Here is a 24,668-nt window from a genome sequence, read left to right as displayed (position 1 = left end):
TTGTTTTTATTTTTATCTTTTGTTTTTATTTCTTTCTTCTTCGATAAGATCCTCTCGTTTACGTCCTTCCTTCCTTCCTTCCTTCCTTCCTTCCTTTTTCTTTTTTTTCTATTCTTTTCGTTTTTTCCTTTCCTTTCCTTCCTTTCTTTTCTTCTTTCCTTCTCATTCTTTCCCTTGTATATTTTTATCTTTACTCTTGTTTTCTTTCTCGTTTGATAGTCGAAAATCTTTGATTCTTTTTCTTCTTCTTTTCCTTTTTCTTTTCCTTCATCTCTCTTTTCTTTTCTCTTTCATTCTTTCTCTCTCTTTTCCCAATTTTTTGTTCGCTTTTCCCTTCCTCTTTCTTTCCCTCCCCTTCCTCATCCTCTTTCTTCGAGTCTCTTTCCCTTATCTCTTTATTTCCCTTATCTCTTACTTCGTGTCACTAAGTAAACTCGAAATCGTATATTCACTGTAAATATTGTACATCGGAAAGTATCAAAAGATACTTTCGTGTAAGTAACTATAGTTGATTACTCTTCCTTATACAACTAAGTACGATTCGATCGATTGCTATTTCTACGGTTAAATCGAGTCGAGGACTTATTTACTGACACTCCGACGTTTTCAATGAATTAATTAACATTGAGTTTCTCTTAAACGTAACGATAACCTTAACAACGAGTCTCTTACGAATTCTCTTAATCGTGACCAAACAACCGACCAACCAACTCCTCCACGTACTCTTCTTTTTCCATGAAATTCTCGTAAATTTTCATTTCCCTTTTTTCACTCCTGTTACTAAGGAAAATTAAAGTAAAAGAAGGAAGAAAGAAAGAAAAAAAGAAAAGAAAAGAAAAACTTCTAGTCTCGTCAATAAACCTTCCGTCAATTGGCTCCCCTTTCATTATTATTATACACACTTATATCTACTTTCACTCTATTTCAAACATCGTCCCAAGATTAACATCAACTTCTCTTCCCATTTTTCTTCCTTTTTTTTTCTTTTTCTCCTTTCTCCTGTTTACCGAACGTTCTCACACTTTGTTTGCCGTAGATAAAAAAGAAGAAAGAAGAAGAAGAAAAAGACAGAAAGAGAAAGAGAAAAAGAGAGAGAGAGAGAGAGAGAGAGAAGAGAAAAAGAGGAAGAAAAAGTAAAGGTAAGTAAGTAAGTAAGTACGTAGGGTAGGTAGGTTGGTATCTATTTATCCAGCCATTGTCTTCCGCTTCTTTCATTCACTAATACCAACGACCTCCTTCCTACGCATGTACGCACATCTTTCATCTTTGTTGCTCCCTTTTTTTTGTTTTTCTATTTCCCTTTTCTTTTTTCTTTCTCTTTCACGAACGCTCACCTCTGCTTTCATTTTTCTACTTTTCATTTCTATTCATTTTTCTACACCGCAAAAGATTTTCCGCCCTTCTTTATCTTCACGTTCATCTTCACGTTCATCCTCACGTTCATCTTCACGTTCATCTTCGTTTTAATCTTCATCTTCGTCCTCTTCGTTCTCTTCTTCGTCCCCCATTCTCTCTTTTCTCCTTTTCTTTCCTCTTTCCTTTCTTTTTTTCTTTTTTTTTTTATTTATTGATCAACGATGAAAAAACGTGGTAGAGATATCAGATCACGAGATCAACTCCTCCTCCTTCTTTTTATCTCCTTCGATGACCAACGTGATTTCTTATACATAGATATCGTCGATAAAGGGGGTGAGATGAGCAAAGGGTGGGAGGAGTGAAGAAAGGAAAGAAAAATCTTCTCAACGATTTTTCTCCCCTCTTTCTTTCTTTCTTTCTTTCTTTCTTTCTTTCTTTCTTTCTTTCTTTTTTTCTTCTTTCTCCTTTACTTATAACGAAAATTACACCCAACGCGCTCTAATCCATGCTTTTAATGGAGATCAGACGTTTTAAATGGAATAAGTTAAAAGTGTGTGTATGTGAGAAAGAAAGAGAGAGAGAGAGGAAGAAGAAGAGATGTAGAGAAAAAGAGTGAGATAGTATGCGGAAGGAAAGAACCACATCTTTCTATATCTCATTAACTTCGAAAAGGGTTTTCTGCTGGAGAAAAAACGTCTCCATTTTTCTTTTTTCCAAAAGCGTATATGAACGCAAAAAAGAAAGAAAGAAATATAAAAGAAAAAGAAAAAAAATGGACGAAAAGAAAAGAGTATAAATGATCGACTTTTTTTTCTTTCGTTTTTATCTTTTTTTTTGCTATCGATCCAATCTTCTTTCAAAATGTCTTCTCTAGCTTCTTCTCGATCTTCCAACCTTGAGTTTTTCGAACCGTGATAAAAGAGAGAAAGAAAGATAGAAAGAGAGAGAGAGAGAGAGAGAGATAAAAGACAGATATATGCGTGTTCGAGCTTCTTGGTAAAAACGTCACGCGAACCATTGGCCTGTCCATTAGTCTCGCTCGTCTACCCCTTTTGCCAAAGGCTTCAACCCCTTTTCTATCTACGTTAAAATGGCGCGTTCGAGAACGGCGATCGAATATATTGATGCGCCCAAAATGATTGCTTTCGATTAAATTAATACTGTAATAATAAGAAATCAAAAAAGGAAAAAGAAAGAAAGGTCTCGTCTTTTCGTCGTATATACATATTATATCATATACATATCATATTTTTTTTTATATATATTACATAAACGTATCATATCTTTGGATGATGCAAAACAAACGCGTAGCTTCTAATAAATCTGACCAAAAAAAAAAAAATAAAAAATGATTCTAAAAAATCTCGAAAAAGAGTAATTAACTGTCAAAATTATCGTCCAGAAATGTATAGTCCATCCTGCGAATATGTATACACAATTTTTTTTTCTCTCTCTGAAAAATATTCGTAAGTTTTTACGAATTTAAAAGAAATAAAAAAAAAGGCACAAAAGAGAAACCACACATAAAAATTATTTTCTAATCTGTACTGGAAGATAGGATGGATCATCCTCTGATAATTAGTGGCTAACGAAACACTATAAAAATGCCACGTAAATACAACGATAACCCTATTAAAGTCGATCCAGTGCGCGAATCTTTATAGCATCGGAAAAAGGATTACGACTAACGAGGAATTAAATGGAACATTCGATCGTTTCAATGATCATTGGCCCGTGTCTGTTCATGTCGCCGATTTAATACGTATTTCCTAATGACAAATGCATTTAGACATTCCAAATAATAATTTCATATATAATATATAATATATATATATATATATATATATATATATATATATATGTGAAATATGAATGATTAAATCAATTAAATCGGTATCAGGAACTAAGTCTCGTAAAAAAAAAAGAGAATTGTACGATATATGCGTGTATGTGTATCTATTTCTCTCTCTCTCTCTCTCTCTCTCTCTCTCTCTCTCTCTACCTATCTATCTATCTATCTATGTATCTATGTATCTATAATTTTATCATTTTATATTAGAAACAAAATTGCAAGAAAAAAAAGATTATATTAATTATATTCTTTCTTTTTGTCGGTTTAATTTTTATCTCAACGATACACAATTATGAGCCCATAATTTCTCGTTTACATGACTTTTAAAATCTGAATTATTTCTTTCTCGAGATTTTTTAAGATCTCAATTAGTCAGGTAGTTTTACAAAGGAGTATTACGATTTTACGTTCGTGATATAACAACGAAAAATTAATCTAAAAGGTTTCGCAATGGATTTAATTAATTTTTAAATTCACCTTAGATCTTTTGGTCCAGCTAGAAACCTTTTTGTTCGCTCTTCTATTGCAGAGAATTCAACGAATAAATATCTGTCCATCTATATATTTCTTCTCTCTCTCTCTCTCTCTCTTTTTCTCTCTCTCACTCACTCTCTCATTCTGACTGGTACAAACCATTCGTACTCACTCGGGCAAGCCTAAGGAAACTAAAGTAGCTTTCCCATTGGAGGAAACGAGTCACGTTCGAAAAGGATGAAAGAGGATACTATTACTAACTACTACTACTACTTCTTGGAAATTCGAGAAAGGGAGAAGAGAGACAGAGACAGAGAGAGAGAGAGAGAGAGAAGGAAAACGTACGATTGACTTATTGCGAGTTTACTCGAGAGCTCCTAACGTCATTAAGCTTGTCGTATCGTATTTAGAACGCTACTACTGGCGGCCATTACGGACGCTTTTATTTAACAAAGAGACACGAATCCTGTATCTCTGTGCATACGATAAATTCGAGAAAATCGCCTTAGTTGATATTTGAGAAATCAACGACTAATAGAAGCTCCTTATAATAAGACTTTCTTTTCCTTTTTTCTTCTTTTTCTTCTCTTTCTCTTCTCTTCAGCGATCGAGAAACGTTATTAAATAAAAATTACGATCGAATCAGAAATCCTTGAATGAATTCTGATATTTTATAATTTACGTTATATTGCATGTGAGATTGAATCGATTCGATAATTATATCTAAGTGATCTATAAGGCTGATCAAATCGGAAGCAAACGATCTGAAGAAAATTGAATTGCATCGTAGTAAACGGTTATCTATAGTGTGTATGTATGTATGTATCTAATCACGAGAAACACATGATCCTCCTACGTAGTATGAGATTTCATGAATCCTAATATAACGTTTAAATTCGAACGTGTACGTGTATGTATGTATGTATGAAAGTATATATGTGTATGTGTGTGTGTGTTCTATTATATTATATATATACGTACATATATATTTGGTATCCTGCACAGTACGACGAACCTTTCCGCTCCATGATATCTCGCGTATGACTGAATTAATGACGCGACATATTCGACATACGCGTGTTCGTATACACATGTATATTCATATATACATATATACGTTTATAATCAATGTCCTAAACCTAGCAATGTATCCTACGTAAATAAACAAATACGTTCGATTGGAATGACTAATACGAAACAACGTCGCACACTTTGTGAAAACAAACAGAATAAAAAAAAGAAAGAAAATAAATAAAAGAAGTCCTTGGTCCTTGCGATCGAAAACAACGAGGGTTGATCAAAGTTTTACTACTCTACCATAAACCGTAGTGGAAGCTGCGGTTTTACAAGCACGATTATATTCCTAGTTCTACGCAATAAACCATTTCTTTGAAAGTGTGTGTGCATGTAGCGTGTACGTATGTATGTCTGTATATATATATGTGTGTGTGTGCGCGTGTATGAACATCGCTGTACGCGTATGTGCGTGTGTATCTCTATACGTTTGTGTACGTTCGTACGTTTAAGTGTCTTTTTATATGTATGTACCTACAGGAAACGAATGCGGCATGTACATTACTTTCGGTTACATAAATTACACGTACGTTTTACACTCGGTTCTCGTGTTCATCGTTCTTCCATGTGTAACGCAGAATCTGCTAACGAGTCGTATTTGTACGACGAATGAATCGAAGGATAAAGATTAGTGATAGTTAAATAAGTAGATATATATACCTATATATTTATGTGTATCGAAACGTACACGTTAGTTTGTACAGATATAGGATATGTATTTAGAAAATTAATCGTACGAATTGAAACGTGACAAATATTTTTGTAAAAACTTTAGCAGGTTAAACTTTCGTTTCATAAAAAAGAAAGAAAGGAAAAAGAAGAAGAAAGAGAAAGAAAGAGCGAACAGAAAAATGTATCCCTAAAAATTCTTTCATACTGTTCGTGGATTGTCTCTCTCTCTCTCTCTCTCTCTCTCTCTCTCTCTCTCTCTCTTGTGATATGCGTTATAACCACGATTTATAACCCGTTAAAATATTGTTCTCCCCTCCCGCGTATAGCCGGCTGGTGCTCGTGTAACATTATCACGACGAAAACTCGATATTAAATTACAACGATAAATTAAAAGCTCAACGCTAAACGATTCTCGATTGCGAAACCAATAAAAAATGACCGTTCGATATTCTCTACGCAGGCAAGATTATCAATTTCATAACACCCTTTAACCCCCGCTATATCACCATGATTTTCATCTGTGTTTTTATTTTCCTTTTTCTTTGTTTGATCGCAAAGAAAAATAATTCGAAATAAACGGGAAAAAGATATTTCGAAAATGAGAGAACGAAAGAGAGAAAGAAGAAGAGAGAGCATTAACTACCATCTACAAAAACTCGTTTCCTAATTTTCAGTTCAATTTTACGTTCACTTTGAAGAAAAAAAATGTTATTTCAACGAGCGTTATAAATCCTCTTCGTCTAACTTATTTGCACGTCCTTGTCATCCCTATCCACCTTCTCTTTCTCTCTCTCTCTCTCTCTCTCTCTCTCTTTCTCTCCGTTTATCTTACTCGAGTCTGGAGAAAAGAGTTTTTATGGAGTAAACGCGATAACGCCAACGTATTTGCGGTTAACCCTCCTCGTAGATCACAGCCATGATCTTTCTAGGATCAGGGAGAGTTTGCAAATAACCAAGTAAAAGGGACGAAGTAGACATATATATATATATATATATATATATATATATATATATGTATGTATGTATATATGTATATATGTATATGCATGTATATACACCACGTATATATACATATGTATATAGATATATATATATGTATGTATGATATAGACACACATACATATATATACGTCGATGATGAAAGAAAGAAAAAAAAAGAAGGAAAGAAAGAAAAAATAAAGAGAGAAAGAGAGAGAAAGAGAGAAAGTGGAAAAAGTGGAAAAGGATAAAAAAAGGAAAAGAAACAAGGATAGTGACCTGAGTAAAAACAAGAAAAATAGAGAGAGAGAGAGAGAGAGAGAGAGAGAGAGAACGAGAAAAAGAAAACGAAAAAGAACGACTCTTGTGAAATAGAATGGACAAGCGGAAAACGGTCTGCGACGCGTGTTCGTTGTGGTCTCACGGTTCGAAAAATCCTTTATACATCGAGAAAATACGAACATTCGTTGAACCTAACTTCTCTGTTTCTCTCTCTTTCTCTCTCTTTCTCTCTCTCTGTTTCTCTCTCTCTCTTTTTTCTATATTGTTTCTTTCTGTTTTTTTCTTTTTTTTTTTATTTCTGTTTGAACGGCTATCGTTTACGAATCGTCGTTCATCGAGTAGTTTGAACTTTGGTAATTCAATAGCGATCGTACTATCGAAAAAAGAATTAATTGTTTTCAAAAACGCCAAACGTTGGCTTTCGATTCGAAAGAAGATATCAACTTTATAAACTGAACTATACCTGTAAGCTCATCGATTAAAAAAAAAAAAAAAAAAAAAAAAGAAAAAACAGAAAAAAAGTACTAAAAAAGAATGAAAGAAAGAAGAAAAAATAGACGAAACGAAAGGAACAAAAAAATATCAAACTAATGTCAAATTATAATTGAATGTTAGGAAATATTAAAAAATCAATCACATCGATTTTTTCATCGGTTCTGATCTCCGATCTTCTTCTCGCGCTTCTTAATTTCCAATACGTATTCGAAACATTTTATAAATAATGAATAAGATATTCAAGTCAATTTTATCAAACAGCAAGATCTCTTTTTTCTCTGCTCAGAAAGATCGAAGGTTAATAACGTCATCTTTATGATTTTTTTTTCTTTTTTATTTTTTTTTTTAATATTCAATCCGCGACGAGTTGTGTAAAGACTCGCGAGAAAAACAGAAAAGATAAAAAAAGAAAGGGAGCCCAAAAAAAAAAAAAAAGGGGGTGAGACACGACGACGCAATCCGTCCTTCTACCCCCTGTCCTCCCCCAAACCACCCCTCCTTCTGCTCTCGGAGTCAGTGAACCGAGCAACCCGGTGATATCGCTACCCCTAAGAACCATTCAGCTTTCACTAAACCAACACACCGAAAACACATTTACTTTCATGCTTAGACTAGTGACACAGAAGTGTAGAAGCTTTTCAATCGTTTCAAGCGTTTCTCTTCGCGTTTATCTAGTTTCTTTCTCTTGTTCTCTTCTCTTTTCTTTTTCTTTTTTCTTTCTTTTTTTTTTGTATCTCTTTTTCTCATTTTTTCATGTTTCTTTTTTTTCTCCACATCCGTTTCTCCTCCACTATCACCGTACCATGAGATTTGGATTCTCCTTCTTTTTAAAAATTTAAGTGACGTATTTTTTTTTTTAATTCGTTAATTATTTTTTTCTTTTTTTTTTTATTCAAACGCAGATATCCTCGGAACAACGACAAAATTATTTGATCATAATCATTGTCGTAATTATTACGTAATATAATAATCGGGTATAATTTGAGAAATAATATCGAATGTTGAGATATTGAAAATTCTTAATATCGTTAAGACAAAATCTTTATCTCATATGGTACGTACGAAATATTCTACTGTTCTTTATTGTATTATCTTTAAGCAAACAGATGACGATATATACGGTATATAAGAAGCATTACGTGTATAATCAATTCTATGCGTTCTAAGCAAAACGGAGCACACAGGACGGCATCTCTAAAAACTAATCATCCCTCGTAGAGAGACGATCTCAAGTGATCTAAATATTAAACTAGTTAACTCAAAGCACGTTTTATCTTATCCGAAACGTCAGATAACATTGATCGATCGTTGAATCATTTCGTTCGAGTCCATTCACGATGATATTTCGTATAACGTTTCTGACGTATGACGTTTATGAGCTTCAACGTTGTATAAATTGTATGCGTGTGTGCATGTGGGTGCACGCACGTGTATATGTGTGTATGTACGTTTACGGATACGTGTACTTGTCTCTGTATATTAGAAATATAAATCAGTATCTTGTAAATCATTTCGTCTAGGTTATTGAAATATGAAAGTAATCGGATTCTGTGAAGAAATTGATTTCATTTTTCTTTTTTTACTAACTTCTTTCCTCATATATACACATAGATATGTATTATATACATATATATAATAATATATATAATATAGATACATAGATATATAAATGTGGATTTCACTCTGTGTAACGTGTATCATGTCTGTGTGCCACATCCAAGACGATATGTGTTTTATGCAACGTAAGACAGTATAACTTCCTGTAAGTTACGAGCATGGATCCTATTTTACGACATCCCCCTCGTAATGGACGCACATCACGTCGAAGGCATTGTTCTAGAACCGTATACCTCCAAGACACTTGGAACTGATACTACCGACGTTACCATTATCGAATTTCCAAACGAAAATAAAAAGAAAGAAATAATAAAAGAGAAAATTCGATAAAACGCTACAAAATCTACCTCGTTCGCTTTGAATTATGAAAATGAAGGAAAGGTAAAGAAGAAGGAACGAAAATAATGACGATAAAAGATGGAAAATAAATATTGCTTTTTTATTTCGAATAAAAGAAAAAAAAAAAAAGAAAAAAGAAAGAACGAACAAAAACGAAAAACGAAATAAAAAACAAAGGAATATTTATTCCCTCAATTAAATCTCCGCTTCGGTTTTTCGATAGAAACATTCGCTATAATCTTCGACCATTGGAGGGAATAGGAAAACAATAGGGAGAGAGAGAGAGAGAGAGAGTAAACGAGAAAAACAGAAAGAGACATTGCTGAGGATTAATTTCAACGAATGGCGGATTAAGTGTCCGCAACGATTCCACGTTGTTCCCTCGTAAAGTAATTTTTCATTCACCCGAGCGTGAATATACGAACCTTGTACGCTTTATATACGCGATAAGAATGATATTATCGCACAGTATACTGAAATGTGTGTCTGTTTGTATATGCTGTGCGTAAGTATATATATATATAATATGTGTGTGTGTGTATATATATTTATACGTGTTTATACGTACACGTGCAGAGGTGATACGAGTCGCATTATCACGTAATTTCGAGACGAAAGCTCAAATAAATTTAATTAGGGAAGTTTCACGTGCTTGTGAGCTTGCGTTTAGTCGTTTCGCCAAACGAACAGAAAAGTTACCCTTTAGATCGTTACAATTATCTCGAGTTTTCCTCCCCTACATTTCCCTCCCTCAACCTCCTTTTCCATCTTCTTTTCAACTCCCACTGTTACTCCATCTTGTATTTGCGAGAAAAGGTTTACTTTAAGCTCGATTTGCCCTTTATAATCTCTCTCTTTCTCTCTCTTTCTCTCTTGTTTAATTTAGTTTTCTCTCTTTCTCTCTGTCTTCTTCCATCTCTCTCTCTCTCTCTCTCTTTCTATTTCTCTCGTCCTCTATCGAATAATAATCTAAATAATTGCGTTATTCGTACACCTGCTGCCATGAATGGGATATAACGTGGGTTCCTTTTCCATCAATCATATGTTATCCTTTTGATCCTATTACACAGTAAAACGTATCAGTGTATCTTTGTGTGTTTGTGCGTATACATGTGTGTGTATGTGTGTGTGTATATTCTATTAATTTCTGATACCTATGATTATTCTCTATGGTTAATTATAAATAATTAAAACTTTAGATAATCATTATTTAAAGTTTTCAATGTATATGAATAATAATGATTAATTAATTGAGAATTTAATTTACGATAACGACATAAGAAAATAATTATAATATAAACTGTTTATTATAGTAGACAAATAAAATCAATAATTTTATATATATATATAAAACTATCTTTTGAGATGAGTATTATTTATAAATAATTACAATATAAATACGTACGAACAATAATGATGCTATATTGATATTTTTAAGAGTAAAATAAAATCGAGAGATAACTTATAATATTTAAATATAAATTAAAAGATAATTGAATGGATAGAAAGAAAGCCCCATTTCCTCCCTCATGTGCAATTAACGATTGCAAGTGTACGTTTGTTATGTTGTATAGGTATATATATTTATATATATGTATTTTATAATATAATATCGAAACGCAACATCAAATGCGGTACATAGACCGCGCCGTTCGAATATTCATAGCAAAACTTCATGCTCTGATCTGCGGGTAAAAGCTACTATATCTTTTAATATAACTATGCGTGTATGCGTATATGTGAGTATGTATATCTGTATGTCAATAAATAATAAACCATCGGCGCTTTTTAAAATGATTCTTTTTGTTCTATCATTTTTATATATATAAAAAATTATATACATATACATATATATATTTATATTTGTATATATATAATTTATATATACATAGACATTTCTATATATATATATATATAAATAATTTTTTATATATATAGATATTTTTTTCTTTATTTTTTGTTCTTTGGAAGAAACGTCGATCGATTTACTATTTTTTTATTTATTTATTCCTTTTCTTTTTCTTCTTATTATTTTCTTTTTTTTTTTTCTTTTTTTCCTTTCGATATCTCGCTATTTGAACACACAAGAACAACGATAAAAAAAAGTCGAATACCTCTAATGATCTATAATGAATGTCTAAAACAACACCACATGTAATTAGCGATATATATATATATATATATATATATATATATATGTGTGTACATATATATATGTATATATATATATTTATTATACAGATATTCTCCAATAACTGCCTACGAAAAACTTACCATGGAAGAACCCATTATATTTATGAACTCAATTGATTCTTCTTGTTCGAAGACGTGCCTAAAACATAGATTCCGTACAATGAAAAAACAACATTTCTTAACAACCTCGCCTCGCGTTTCTTTCTTTCGGTTTTCTTTTTATTTTTCTTAATTTAATTTAATTTTATTTTATTTTATTTCTTGTCTTTACGTCATGGCATACTTATCGTCTTTCCTTCTTTTTCTTTTCCTTTCCTTTTTTCTCTCTCTCTCTCTCTCTCCCTCTCTCGCTCTCTCTCTCTCTCCCGCTCTTTCTCTCTCTCTCTCTCTCTCTCTCTCTCTCTTATCATCTCTTCCCAGGTTCGATCTATGATCCCCAAAAAGAAATAAAAAAAAAGAAAAAGTAAAATCAGTTCGACAACGAAGACGACGACGAAACTCTTGAATCCATCCAAACTCTTTTCATCATCTTACTTCATATTCGAAAACTGGTTTTAAACGTGTATATATGCACACGTTTTCGAAAGAATTTATAACTGGTATGTACGTTCTATATAGATCAAGTACACTTCTACATACATACACGGAAATACGCATACACAACATACTTATACACATAAAAGGAGAAGGATATTCGATATCGACCTCGAAGAAGACCAAGAAAGATTCGAAAAAGAACGAAACTATTCGATAAAGAACATTCATGCACTTACATATCACTCTTTCTCACTCCCTCTCTCTCTTTCTCTCTCTCTCTCTCTCTACACATATTTACACATATTTCGAACAATAAGAACTAGAAAAATTCAAGAAATATCGTGAGCTTAACTCCGAGTCGACCTATTCCAACCGCATACACAACAGATTAAATAAAAATGTCGGAGGACGAAATACCGATCGAGAAATTCGTAGAAACGATTTATACGACCTTCAATCGTGTTTTCGAATAAGTAAAGTTATTGGAAAGAACAAACGATGCAGTAGCTTTTAACTATTGGTTGTTTCTCTCTTTCTCTCTCTTTTTATCTGTCTATCTATTTATTTATCTCTCTCTTTCTAACTATTTGTCTGTCTGTCTGTCTGTCTGTCCATCTATTTATCTCTCTCTCTCTCTCTCTCTCTCTCTCTCTCTCTCTCTCTGTCTTCTATGTATTCCGACCTAGTTCGTAACGCGATCGAGCGAAGTAATTTTTTTTCCCTCTCTTCCCTTTCCCTTCCCTTCTCTTCCCATTTGTTTTCTTTTTTATTTATTCTTTCTCTTTCTTCTTTTTTCTTTTTTCGATTCGACGTTACATCGACCGCGGCAACGAAGACACGGAAGAAAAATCTGCGAAAACTTTCCGCGTTTCAAGCGAGTGAACTACATAGATCGTAAATACATACTACGTGTCTATTGTGTATTATAAATATGCGTTTATGCAAGTGTGTACAATAGTACCTGTGTACACGTATATACACGTATATACACGTATCACTAGCCTAAGAGTAACGCACCATGTGACACGGTCACCTTTCTTTCGATTTTTTTTTTCTTCTTTTTTCTCTTCTTGTATCTCCCTTCGATTTTCTCTTCTTTTAATACGGTTTCACGCGCCGATAAATCTTTTTCAAACGAGCCCGTGTACGAGCTCGCGATACACGCGATAATCGATGATCGATAGCAACCGCGTGTTATATTACTTATATTTATTGAATCTCTGAGAAAGATAAATATATATATCATTTTTCTTGTAAAAATTTTGTTAAGTTTAAAAATTGTATAATTAGTTTCTTTCTCTCTCTCTCTCTCTCTCTCTCTCTCTCTCTCTCTCTCTCTCTCTCTTTCTAACTTAGAACCTATTATTTCAATCTATCCGTTCGGAAGGAATTATCTAAAAATTAATCGACTCAAATCCATACAGATCATCTCTTTTTTTATAATAAGAAATATTCTATGAAATTATATATGAAAAAATATGTATATACGCTAGTACGTTGAAATTATCACGTAATTATCCTGAACAATACCATTCTTGTTAGCTCTAAGTCCCTCTCTCGTAGTCGTTATGGAATCGAATAACCTGACTGATTCACACGAGCGATTTGAAAACTTTTCCGGCTCGTAGTCGACTAATTATCTTCGATAAGCCTATCAAAAGCTGCCGTTCAGAGAGCTGGTATAAATGGGGTAAATGCGCTCGCCGAATCGAACATTGTAAAGCTAGAAAATGGACGCTGGAAACTATATACGTAACTATATATGTAACTATATAAGTAACTATATATACATACATACATACATACACACACACATATATATATATATATATATATATATATATATATCAGCATCATTCATACCAATTACCATTGTTCACCTTTCACAAGAGGATATAGTAGTGTGTCAGCCAGTGTGACGGCCGATAATGTCGTTCTCTACCTTACCCATGTTATCCCACGTAGAGTACGCCACAAGACAGCCTCGATCCTAACGCACCCAAGTCATTTTCTATCTCCTATCAGTCGGAAAAAAAGATCCGGCCCATTTTTTCACGATTCTGCTGCAGTAATGAAAGAAAAAAGAAAAAAAAAGAAAAAAAAAATCGGTCACTCGATATTGCCTTTTCCCTTCTTCTTTTTTCTTCTTTTTCTTTTTCTTCTTCTCTTCCGGAAAAAAATTATTCATTTAAAACGATACTTTTCTCTTCGCTTTGATAACGTAACTTTCGTAACAATTTTTTTTAATTAGATATATAAAAAAATATATATATATAAAATATACGATTTCGCAACGTCCTGTTATGTTTCTTTCGTATGACAAAATCTATGGTAACGAAAATATATATATATTTTTTATATAAATAAATTGAAATATAATGAAAATACGAGAATTATGTGTCAAATTTTTTAAATTATTCTTATTTAAATTTGTAATGATATACGATGTAAAATATAAAAAATATATAAAGTGTTTATACAATAGTAATATTCTAAATGGAAATTACTTTGAATTTTCTTTACATTTTTTCTTTTGTTTTAAATTATTAATCCAATTTTATAATAGTACCTACATGATATAAAATGATCAATATATTTTTAGATGTAAAATGATCAATGAAAATTCATTGAAATTTTTCATATGTTTCATTGTAATTCAAGATGTGTAATTTAAAAATTCATTCGTTAAAAACATTTTTTAATCTCCTCTTTTTTTTTCTTTTCCTTTCAAAATCGTCGAATTTCTCATCTCTTCTTTCTCGAAAGGAACGATCGATTTCCCCGATACTTTTTTCTTTTTTTAATTTTATAATCTTTCAAAGATAAACATACAGTTTATACCTTTTTTCTATCACGCAGTTTAATATTTCAAAGTTTAGATGTTAATTTCAAACGAACGATCAACATTCACGCTTCTCGTTATTTTACACTTTTTAACACTCTCTCTCTCTCTCTCTCTCTCTCTCTCTCTCTCTCTCTCTCTCTCACTCTCTCTCACTCTCTCGCTCGCTCATTCTCTTTGTATTTGAGAATCGTCGTATAAACATAAAGCACACGTGGGTACGTGTATATACGTCGAAACGTGACTGGATCGTGTCGCCTGGTGAATGAAGATGAAAAAAAAAAACTCCGAAAAAAAGCAAAAGAAAAAAAAATAGAAAAAGAGAAAAAGAAAAAAATTGTGTATCTCTCGAACGCTATTTTTACGATATTCTCATATTTACGATAGAACAATTTCAAAGCACGTAACTAACGTTCCATTCGTCCGAAAGTTTACATTCGATTTATTCAATTAAATTCATTTTCACTTATCCTAAAGGATAATTCAAAAAGCAAAATTTATAAGCGTATTCCTTGTGATTAATTAATATATTTTATTTGTATTCAATTAATAATTTCGCGAATTCTTTTTTCTTTCCTCTTTCTCATTCTTCACGATGGACGTGTAAACACAAATTCGAAGAAAAAGAAAGGAGAAAAGAAAGAAAAGGAAAAAAAAAGAAAAAGAAGAAGAAGAAAACGTTTATACGCGAGATAAATTTTGACGAAAAATCATGTTAACGCTCTGATCTAAAACTTGAAATAAAGAGAGAGTGAGAAAGATAGAGAGAAGAAATAGAATATGTGTGAATGTGTGTACGTGTATGGGCGTACTAAAAAAAAAAAATTGCCGCCTTTCGCGTTCATCCGCTTTATAAATTTCTAAGCGGACGAGGTAAACAACTGTGTCGAAAAGACAGAGACAGAGACAGAGACAAAGATAGAGACAGACAGAGAGAGAGAGAGAGAGAGAGAGAGAGAGAGCTAGACATACTACATATATCGTACAGAGTACTGGACTGCGAAATGGGAAAAGTGCATTCTACCTTGAAATGAAAGCTTCTCGAAATTGCCTGACGGTGTATGCCCCTGACCGAACGAACGTATGAATTTCTCGTGAATTCTGTTGGAACGTTGAATGTTAGAAACAAATGTTAGAAACTGCTGACGTTATGCCAAGTTATGCGTAATTGTTTTCGATCAAACATTCCGTAGGACCGAATGAATGGTGTTTGTTTAATTAATAAAATGTAAAATCTAAATCTGTCTTTCTGTCTGTTTGATTTAGATGTATAAATAATATTTGGTATTTTATAACTTTATTTTTCTTTCTCTCTTATTTCTTCTCTCGTAATTATTTTCTTAAACAGACGAAGTCGATAAAATGTAAAATGTATTGTAAATCTATCTACGTGTGTAAACTAGATAAATATTTTCTATTTTCTATCTTTTTTTCTCTCTCTCTCTCTCTCTCTCTCTCTCTCTCTCTCTCTCTCTCTCTCTCTCTCTCTCTCTCTCTTTCATTTTATATATATATATATAAAATATATATATTTCATATAAAATACATACATATATATATATATATATATATATATATATTTATATTTTATAGATTAAAATTAATCTTATATATATATATATTTGTATTACATATATTATATTACATATATGTATATATATATATATATGTGATATTAAAAATATATATATCCGTCATTCCTTCTTTCGTAATAATTTTCTTAATCAAACGAAGTCGAATATCCTTCCAACTTCCAAAATTCACTGGCGCCACGGTCAGCGAGGTAGCAACTTGAGTTATTGGATTTCGAAGTGGAGCAATCCGGCTGCACCGGCTGACGTTGCCAGCCAAATGGAAGAAGCGAGCTTCTTCTACATGCACCGTAAAATTTAATAATACAGTAATGAGAACGCGATCGATACTATGAGCCTGAAGAAAGAGAGAACGCCGAGAATTGTCAGATTTCTGACTCGTGTCTGAATGCGGACCGAAAGCGTGCGTGAAATCAACGTATCATATGCGATTTAAAGGATGGTGTGAAATAAGTATAATATTATATAAATTATATATATATATAAAAAATTAACAGGAATAATAGTAACGTATTCAATCGTATATGTATGTAGGAAAAAGAAAGAAAGAAATTCAATAATCCGATTTAAAAAAAAAGAGAGAGAGAGAGAGAGAAAAAAAAAGAAAAAAAAGAAAAAATCGACAGAAAAAAGAAATTATTCCGATAACTTTTTAATTTATCTACGATCCAATTAAATTTGATCACGTTTCTCTTTAATATATATGTATGTATGTATGTATGTATGTATGTATGTATGTATGTATGTATGTATGTATGTATGTACTTATTATTACATTTTAGGAAATTCGTTAAGTATCTGTATCTTGTCTCGAACAGGAATCTCGAACGATTACACAGTGTAGCATATAACTACGAACAAATCCAAGCGATCAGAGAATTAACTCGCTATAGAGTATCGCTTCGACAATGACCTGTTTCTTCTAACCCTTTGCAATTAAATTTTTCTTTACTCTCTCGGAATTGAAAGAAACTATATATATATATATATATATATATATATATATATATATATATATATATTGCTTCTATATGCTATAGATTATTATCGGATAGGAATAGATTTCTATATTTATAATAATACTTGGTAAATATTAAACTCAAACTTACCAAAAGATTTTATCTTCAAGAGTATAAACATATTTCTAATGTTGGAACAAATTTCATGATAAAATTAAATCCTCGTAACGTAAATGGATTAAATTGTCCGGTCTCTCGTGAATTTCCTTTACAACGTAGAATATATAAACGTTTGTAAGCGTATTTATGCGCGCATGTGTATGTATATATGTATGTACGTAAAATCTACATAGGAATACGTATTTCAAATCGTCATCGTATAGTTCGGAGGCAAGGAAAACCGAGGCACGATTTATGTGGACCCATATAATCAAAAGTCGTATAACCTAATGTGTCCTCTCTCTCTCTCTCTCTCTCTCTCTCTCTCTCTCTCTCTCTCTCTCTCTCTCTCTCTTTCTCTCTAACTTAGAACCTAATCTCGAAATTCCAGAGTAGGTGGGCTTCTAAGCTTCCGACAATTTTCAAGCATAATTTATAATCTCTCCCTCTCTCTCTCTCTCTCTCTCTCTCTCTCTCTCTCTCTCTCTCTCTCTCTCTCTCTCTCTCTGTTTCTTTCTCTCTCTCTCTCTGTCTCTCTCTGTTTCTTTCTCTCTCTCTCTCTCTCTCTCTCTCTTTCCTAGCTAAGTCGTATTAGAATCTCACTAGTTCGTAAGGAACGTACTTATCGCATTAGATTCTAGACTAAGAAGATTAATTTTCGCATTCTCTCGGGTTAACACGAAAGGATCTTCTCTAATCAAATAAAATCTAACGCCTATCTTATTGTAGATACAACAAATTCGTAACACGAGAATTCGATCCTTGAATTAGATATAAAAAGAAAGAAAAAAGAAAACTTAAAGAAACAAAACGAAACGAAACGAAACGAAACGAAAAAGAAAAACGAGAAAAGATAAAGAAACAAAGAAAACGAAAAGAAAGAAAATAAAGCTCGATCGTTACGAAATACGTGAGCTTCGATATCTTCGTTTAAAGTATTCATTGAAATCCCAGAGATCACGGAACGATTTGCATGGGAAATACGTTTGATGGTTTCGTAACGTTGGTTTTGGATAAATACAAAGACACCCTGTGGCGATCGAATGATTCGATTTTGAAGCTAATCGTAGAACGGCTTAGTGAGTGCGAATACCTTAGGGTCATTTTCTGTGATACCACGTTTACGATCAGCTATATATATATATATATATATAAAGATGGATAGGGAAGAAGACCACAAGCTGGCTTGGTAACGATCGGATCAATTTGAGGTTGCGTCAGAGGGCTACCTTAATTGGAATGTTCAATCGATTACTATACTTTCCAAGTAAAACGATGAGGTACAACGACGAATAGAAAGGACGAATTGAAATAGAAGATAAATGTGTTTCGAAAGAAAGAGAAAGAGAAAGAGAGAGAGAGAGAGAGAGAGAGAGAGAGAGAGAGAGAAGAAGATAGAAAAAGAGTTACGTTAAATTTCTCTAAAAGATATATTCGATCGTAAAGCAAAAGGTATTGCCTATCTATTTATCTATCTATTTATCTATCTATTTATCTATCTATCTATCTGTAAAACGATCGATAAAGGAACTTGAGAAAGAAGAGCGTGGGTTGGCATCCTTTCGAACTAAATGGAGCTTCAACGACTACGACTACGATTACGAGGAGGACAACGACGACGACTACGACAACGACAACGACAACGACAATGACGACGATCCGAGACAAGCAGAAGAGACGACGATGCTCTAACAAGTGGCTGTAGACCGTAACGATCGGTTCTGTCTTCCTACTTCTTCACCCCCTTACAATACCCCTTTTCCCTTGCTTTAATGTAAGGAGACATATTAAACGCTAAGTATTAAAGAGTAGAAGCCTATCTGTGTATGTACACATGTACATATATATATATATATATATACATATACATATGTGTGTGTATAAGATGACTACGTATAAGTGAATAATGCATATATGCATGCACGCAATTTTCGCGTTACCTGTAACAAAACCTAAAACGTTCTTTGAAAGAAAGATCGATTCAATCTTAAAGGTGTCGTGATTAAAAGGAAAAGATGAAAGGAAAAAGAAAATAATAATAAGAATAATAATAGTAATAATAGGGGAACGTGACGATGAGAAAACGCCATGAGCAGAACTGTTCGTGCGTGTATTCCAAGCAATTAAATCGAAATTAATCGATCCCGTATAAAAAGCGCCCATTACATATAACTTCTTTCTCGTTCTATGCATTTTTCTATCGAATGTTTTTTCTTTTTTTCTTGTTCTTCTCTTTTTTTTTCGTTCCTCCCTTTTTTACGGAACTTGCTTCGCCCGCTCGTCAGAAAATTAATTGTTAATTCGTATCACAAATTGAATTGATTTTTTATTTCGAATATCTATAGAGATTGCTAGCGATATAGCGTAATTACATATGAATTATAAAAGAAGTTATCGTTCTCTCTCTCTCTCTCTTTCTTTATCTTTCTATATTACAGAACAATTGTGTTTGAACAATATGAAAAAAGTTAAGTAATATAGAGAAAAAAAATTGATTCGTAGAGTATTTTCAAATGTTAATTCAAACAATCGTGATGAGTTCAGAATAATAAAAATTGTAGATTAAAAGAAAAAAAAAAAAAAGAAAGAAAAAGAAAAAATATTAAAAGAGAAATAAAAATTGAAGTAATAAAAAATATCACGGCTCTTTCAGCGACACATATTTTTTTCGATGTTCAAAAAGAAATTATTGTCTTTCCTTTATAAATCGAAATGTTTCTTTCGCCTTTGTAAAAAATAAAAATTCGTCTAAAAGTTCGCACGTCTGAATACGTAAAACTTTTCTTTCTTTCTTTTTTTTTTCTTTTTCTTTTCTTTCGAAGAATAGTCGAAATCGTGGACGATATTCGAAGTTAAAAAGATCGTAAAAGGAGATTTCTAAAGTCATCGAAATCTTCGTTGAATAAGAATTCCCTTTCTTTCTCTCTCTTTTTTTCTTTTTCTTCCTCTCTCTCTCTCTCTCTCTCTCTCTCTCTCTCTCTCTCTTTCTGTCTCACTCTCTCTCTTTCGTTCTCGTTCTCGCACGAGTTTTAATGGAGAAAGCTTTATCGAAAAGTTCGATCGCGTTCTTTTCCAAGGCGACGATTTATAGGAAGCTGACCTCAAGCAAGAATTTTCTTCTGCCTTTGAAAAAAGATTTCTTCCTTTTTACGTTTAATGGTCTCTCTCTCTCTCTCTCTCTCTCTCTCTCTCTCTCTCTCTTTCTGTGTGTAGAAAGGGAGAGAGAGAGAGAGAGAGCGAAAATAGAGAAAAAGAAAAAATTTTTATCGGATCACATACTGCCATCTCTTTTTCAACATTTTTCACGTTTCACTCTTTACCAAGTTACGCGGGAAATTATTTTTTATCAACGAATCTTATGCATAGAATATTTTACATTCTCAACGCGGTCACGAATATTAATATTTCAAAGAAGTTATTATAATGATTCAACCGAAGTAAAGTAACGTTTTAATATGAAACTCACGTTCTAAAAGTTATCGAGATAACATGTGAATTCTTCTGTTTTAATATTTGAAATAATCGCCGAGTGAAATTTTATATAGATGTAATATAAATAAAGATTTGGAAAATCGAGCTTAAAAGGAATATCCCGAACGATATCCTAATAAAATGGAAAATTCGTTAGCTTAGTAACGTTAAAAGAAAAGGAAAAAAGAATAAAATAAAAAAGAAGAAAAAAAGATATCATTACAATGAAATTTATTACCAGCGAAATACGCGCGAAATAATTTATGGAATATTTATCTTCGAGTACTTTCTTTATTTTCTTCTACGAAACAGAACTGCACGCGATTTTCTTGAAAAAAAATATACATAATCTCCGAAGAAATTTTCTTAAACTAAGACGGAAGTTACGTGTAGACTAGCGCGAGTTCCCGTTGCGTATGTCTCAGTCAACTTTATCGATAATTCATGAAACGAAGAAAGCGAAGTGTAGTTCCTTGTAACTACGTATGCTTGACTAGTTTCCATAGAAAATACTTCCATAGAAAATTATTTTCTACGACATAACGATCCGAAGTGGAATTTTATCTAATGAATATCTCGGCAAAAATTTCTCATAGAAAAAAAAAATATCTTCAAAAAATCCATATTAATGTCATATATATATATATATATATATGTGTGTTTCACATATTAACCTACCGTGCCAAGGATTAATTGTATTTAAAGCAATTTCGTAAATGTAACACTCGACATCACACACACACACACACACACACACAGAATACCACAAATGAAAAAAATCCTATTTAACTAAACCCTATGCGTCTTCGTTACTACGCGTAAGATTAAATAAAAACAAAATTTTCCTGTTTCTCGTTACAAATAAAACGTTGTAATAATAAACAAGAAATACTTTTCGTCGCGTCGCAAACGTAGTAAGTAAAGTGATAAAAAGATTGATCGAAACACGAACGCACGAAATATACGAAAAATAAAACGAACGAAGGATCGAAGAAACGTTAAACCAATAAATTATTCACTTACCAGTACGATAACATCGATCGAATATATCTTTAACGAAAACAATAAAGGATTATATCGAGACGGAGAATTTCCAAAATTCGCGCGTAATGTCGGAGGAGATGTCACGTGACTAGAAATATATCGAAGAGAGACAGAAAACACGCGCAAGAGGGCGCGCGTAGTACGAGCGAAGCACATGCCGGCGACCCACGACCCACGAGCTGTCAAATACATACATACGTATACACACACACACACAGACGCATAGATACATTCATACATATATATATACCTTCTCTTCGATTATCTTCTCTTTAGAGGTCCAGGATAGACAAGAAAAAAATTCTATAAGTTCTCTCAATTTTTCGAACGTCACACGTAATATGAAATCACAGTAAGAGTATTTCCGTTCGATCTCCATTTGAGAAAAAGAGAAGAGACGTGCTTTTCGTTCGTTTATCTTCGTCGTTTTAATCCAACACCGATGTGTCTGGCTCTTTCTCCCCTTCTCTCAATATATATATATATATATATATATATATATATATATATATATATCACTCTATCTTTTACTCCCCTATCTCACCCTCACCCTGAACACACACTTGCACGCACACACACACGTAGGTTGTATGTGTCTCATCTAAGAGAGAAAATGACAGAGATCACAAACATCTATCTACACGTGTATATATATACGTATACTATATGTATATGTATATATATATATATATATATATATATATATATATATATATAAGGAGTGAGAGTAAATGAGAAGGAGAGAGAGAGATAGAGACGCGCGGGCGCATTCGCAAAAGTCCAGCATCTATGGAGACGTGCGCACGTCTTCTTGTCGAGTGTCGAGTGTTGACGGTTTCGAGCGCGCACAATGATCGACGTCGATTCGAAAAGATCGATCGAAAGGTAACGTGCGATCTCCTCTTACGCTTTTCGTATGACGACGACGATGACGGCGACGTCAACAATAAAAATAAAAATATATAGAAATAGAAATGAAAGTGGAAAAAAGAAAGATATCAAGATATATGAGATACATACACACGCGACACACAGCCACACACACACAAATATATATATATATACACATGTAATAACAGGAGCAAGGAGAGCGACAATGACGACACACGATGTGGCCTTAACCTCATCGAGCACGAAATGAACGACACGCAGACACATAAAGATCTTCTTGTATATAATATATATATACGTAATACGAACGAGATAGTTTTCTCTCTTTCTATCTCTCTCTCTCTCTCTCTCTCTCTCACATACTCTACACGCACATGCACACGCACACACGCTCCCTACGATAAAAGATAAAATTTCTTGCAAAAATTATTTCAAACGTGTACGCACGTATATACGTATACGTATACATATATACACATACATACATGGTATATATCGCTCGCTCGTTTCAACTCGATCGTCCTTACCTGCTTCACTAGTGGGAGTAGTGTCTGTTCTATGCTACGGGTCTTAATCTCTAGGGTGGCTGGATCTACGGGGTCGGGTGTCGCCATGATTCGAACACAACTCCGGCGCTCCGTACATTCGAGCCACGGCGAGAGGGTTCGTTGCTCCACCACCACCCCGCGCACACCTCCTGCCCTCTATCTTTCTCTCTCTTTCTCCAATCGACGCGATCACTCTACTACCTTTCTCTCCTCTAACTATATACACGCATATATATATGTGTATATGTGTGCATATATATATATATACATACATGTATATCTATCAATCTATCTATCTCTCTTCCTCTCTCTTTACCACGACGAAATGGCGCGCGCGCGCGCGCCCTATCGCTACCGGAGCGACGCCGCCCGCCGAGACGGCGACGCCCGAGCAACTATTCGCTACTCCGACCAAATTATATTCCCCGGTGTAACCGTCTTCCCTCCCCCCTACACCCCGCAAACCCCTACGTTCATCCGTCGCGACGCCGGCTCCCTCGGCTCGACGACACCTCCATCTATCGGCGCTCTCTGTAATCTCCCTTCTATTTTATCCTATCCCGCTTCGTTTCAACCACCAATGATCTTTTTAAATCGTAGGTATCGTTCTGTTATGGAAAATAAAGTTATTTAAGCATTGTTATATCGTAAATTTGTATCAAGAGTATTACGACACGAGAGTACGTTCGAGCCTCAAACGTCGTCGTTTATTTTAATTATGAGAAACGACGACGATATAAGCCCAGAAATTTTTCATCGATTTTCGTGAGGAGGCTATCGTTACGAGGACAATCTTAAAAAAAAAAAAAGAAAAGAAAAACAATTATCTTTAAAGTGATTTTTATATTTAGATATGCGATGAATCTTTTCGAAAAAATGAAAAGGTATATGTCGTGTCTTTCGGGAGAATAGTTTATGAATGGATATGAAGGTTATTCGAAAGATTCGAATTAATAGTTTTCATGTTAGAAATGTTCGTTTTTTAAAATATATCTTTTTACGTTAGACGGTTTTTATTTTTTCGATCTTAATATCGTATCTGGTTTTCGATGAAAAATAAGTTTCGTATAGTGGCGCCACTTGAAATCTGCGATGAGAGAGAAGAAGCTCGAGAGAGAAGAATTCTACTACCTTATTTTCATATATACGCTTTAATGGTATATGTTTTGCTTTCTTGAAATAGACGATTGGCCTGTTTGTGTGCGTTAAACCGCATATTCCCAGATATTCCATTTTAAGCGTAAGAAAATAATAAAATAATGAGTGTTGTTCAGCCGTCCATGCCAAATAGAG

The 24,668-nt window shown here is 33.3% G+C and overlaps 1 protein-coding gene across 6 annotated transcripts in view; it reads right to left on the bottom strand.

Annotated features, from left to right (window-relative positions):
• Positions 1-23,755, bottom strand: part of LOC127064186 (alpha-catulin) — a 77,008-nt gene extending 53,253 nt beyond the window's left edge. For 2 of the 6 annotated variants that reach the window (XM_050994846.1, XM_050994845.1), the window contains exon 1: positions 23,355-23,755. Coding sequence is in view for 5 of the 6 variants with exons in the window: in XM_050994845.1 (XP_050850802.1) it covers positions 23,355-23,441 (87 nt within the window). In the remaining variant the exon portion in view is untranslated. Of the gene's footprint in view, positions 1-11,413; positions 11,472-22,186; positions 22,393-23,354 lie in introns of those variants that run through there. The other 4 variants (XM_050994843.1, XM_050994844.1, XM_050994847.1 and 1 more) reach the window with 3 other exon arrangements.
• Positions 23,756-24,668: the final 913 nt, after the last annotated feature.

Source organism: Vespula vulgaris, chromosome 5 (genome assembly GCF_905475345.1).
Source record: "Vespula vulgaris chromosome 5, iyVesVulg1.1, whole genome shotgun sequence".
Taxonomy (NCBI): domain Eukaryota; kingdom Metazoa; phylum Arthropoda; class Insecta; order Hymenoptera; family Vespidae; genus Vespula; species Vespula vulgaris.
This window is presented reverse-complemented; position numbering and strand designations above follow the sequence as displayed.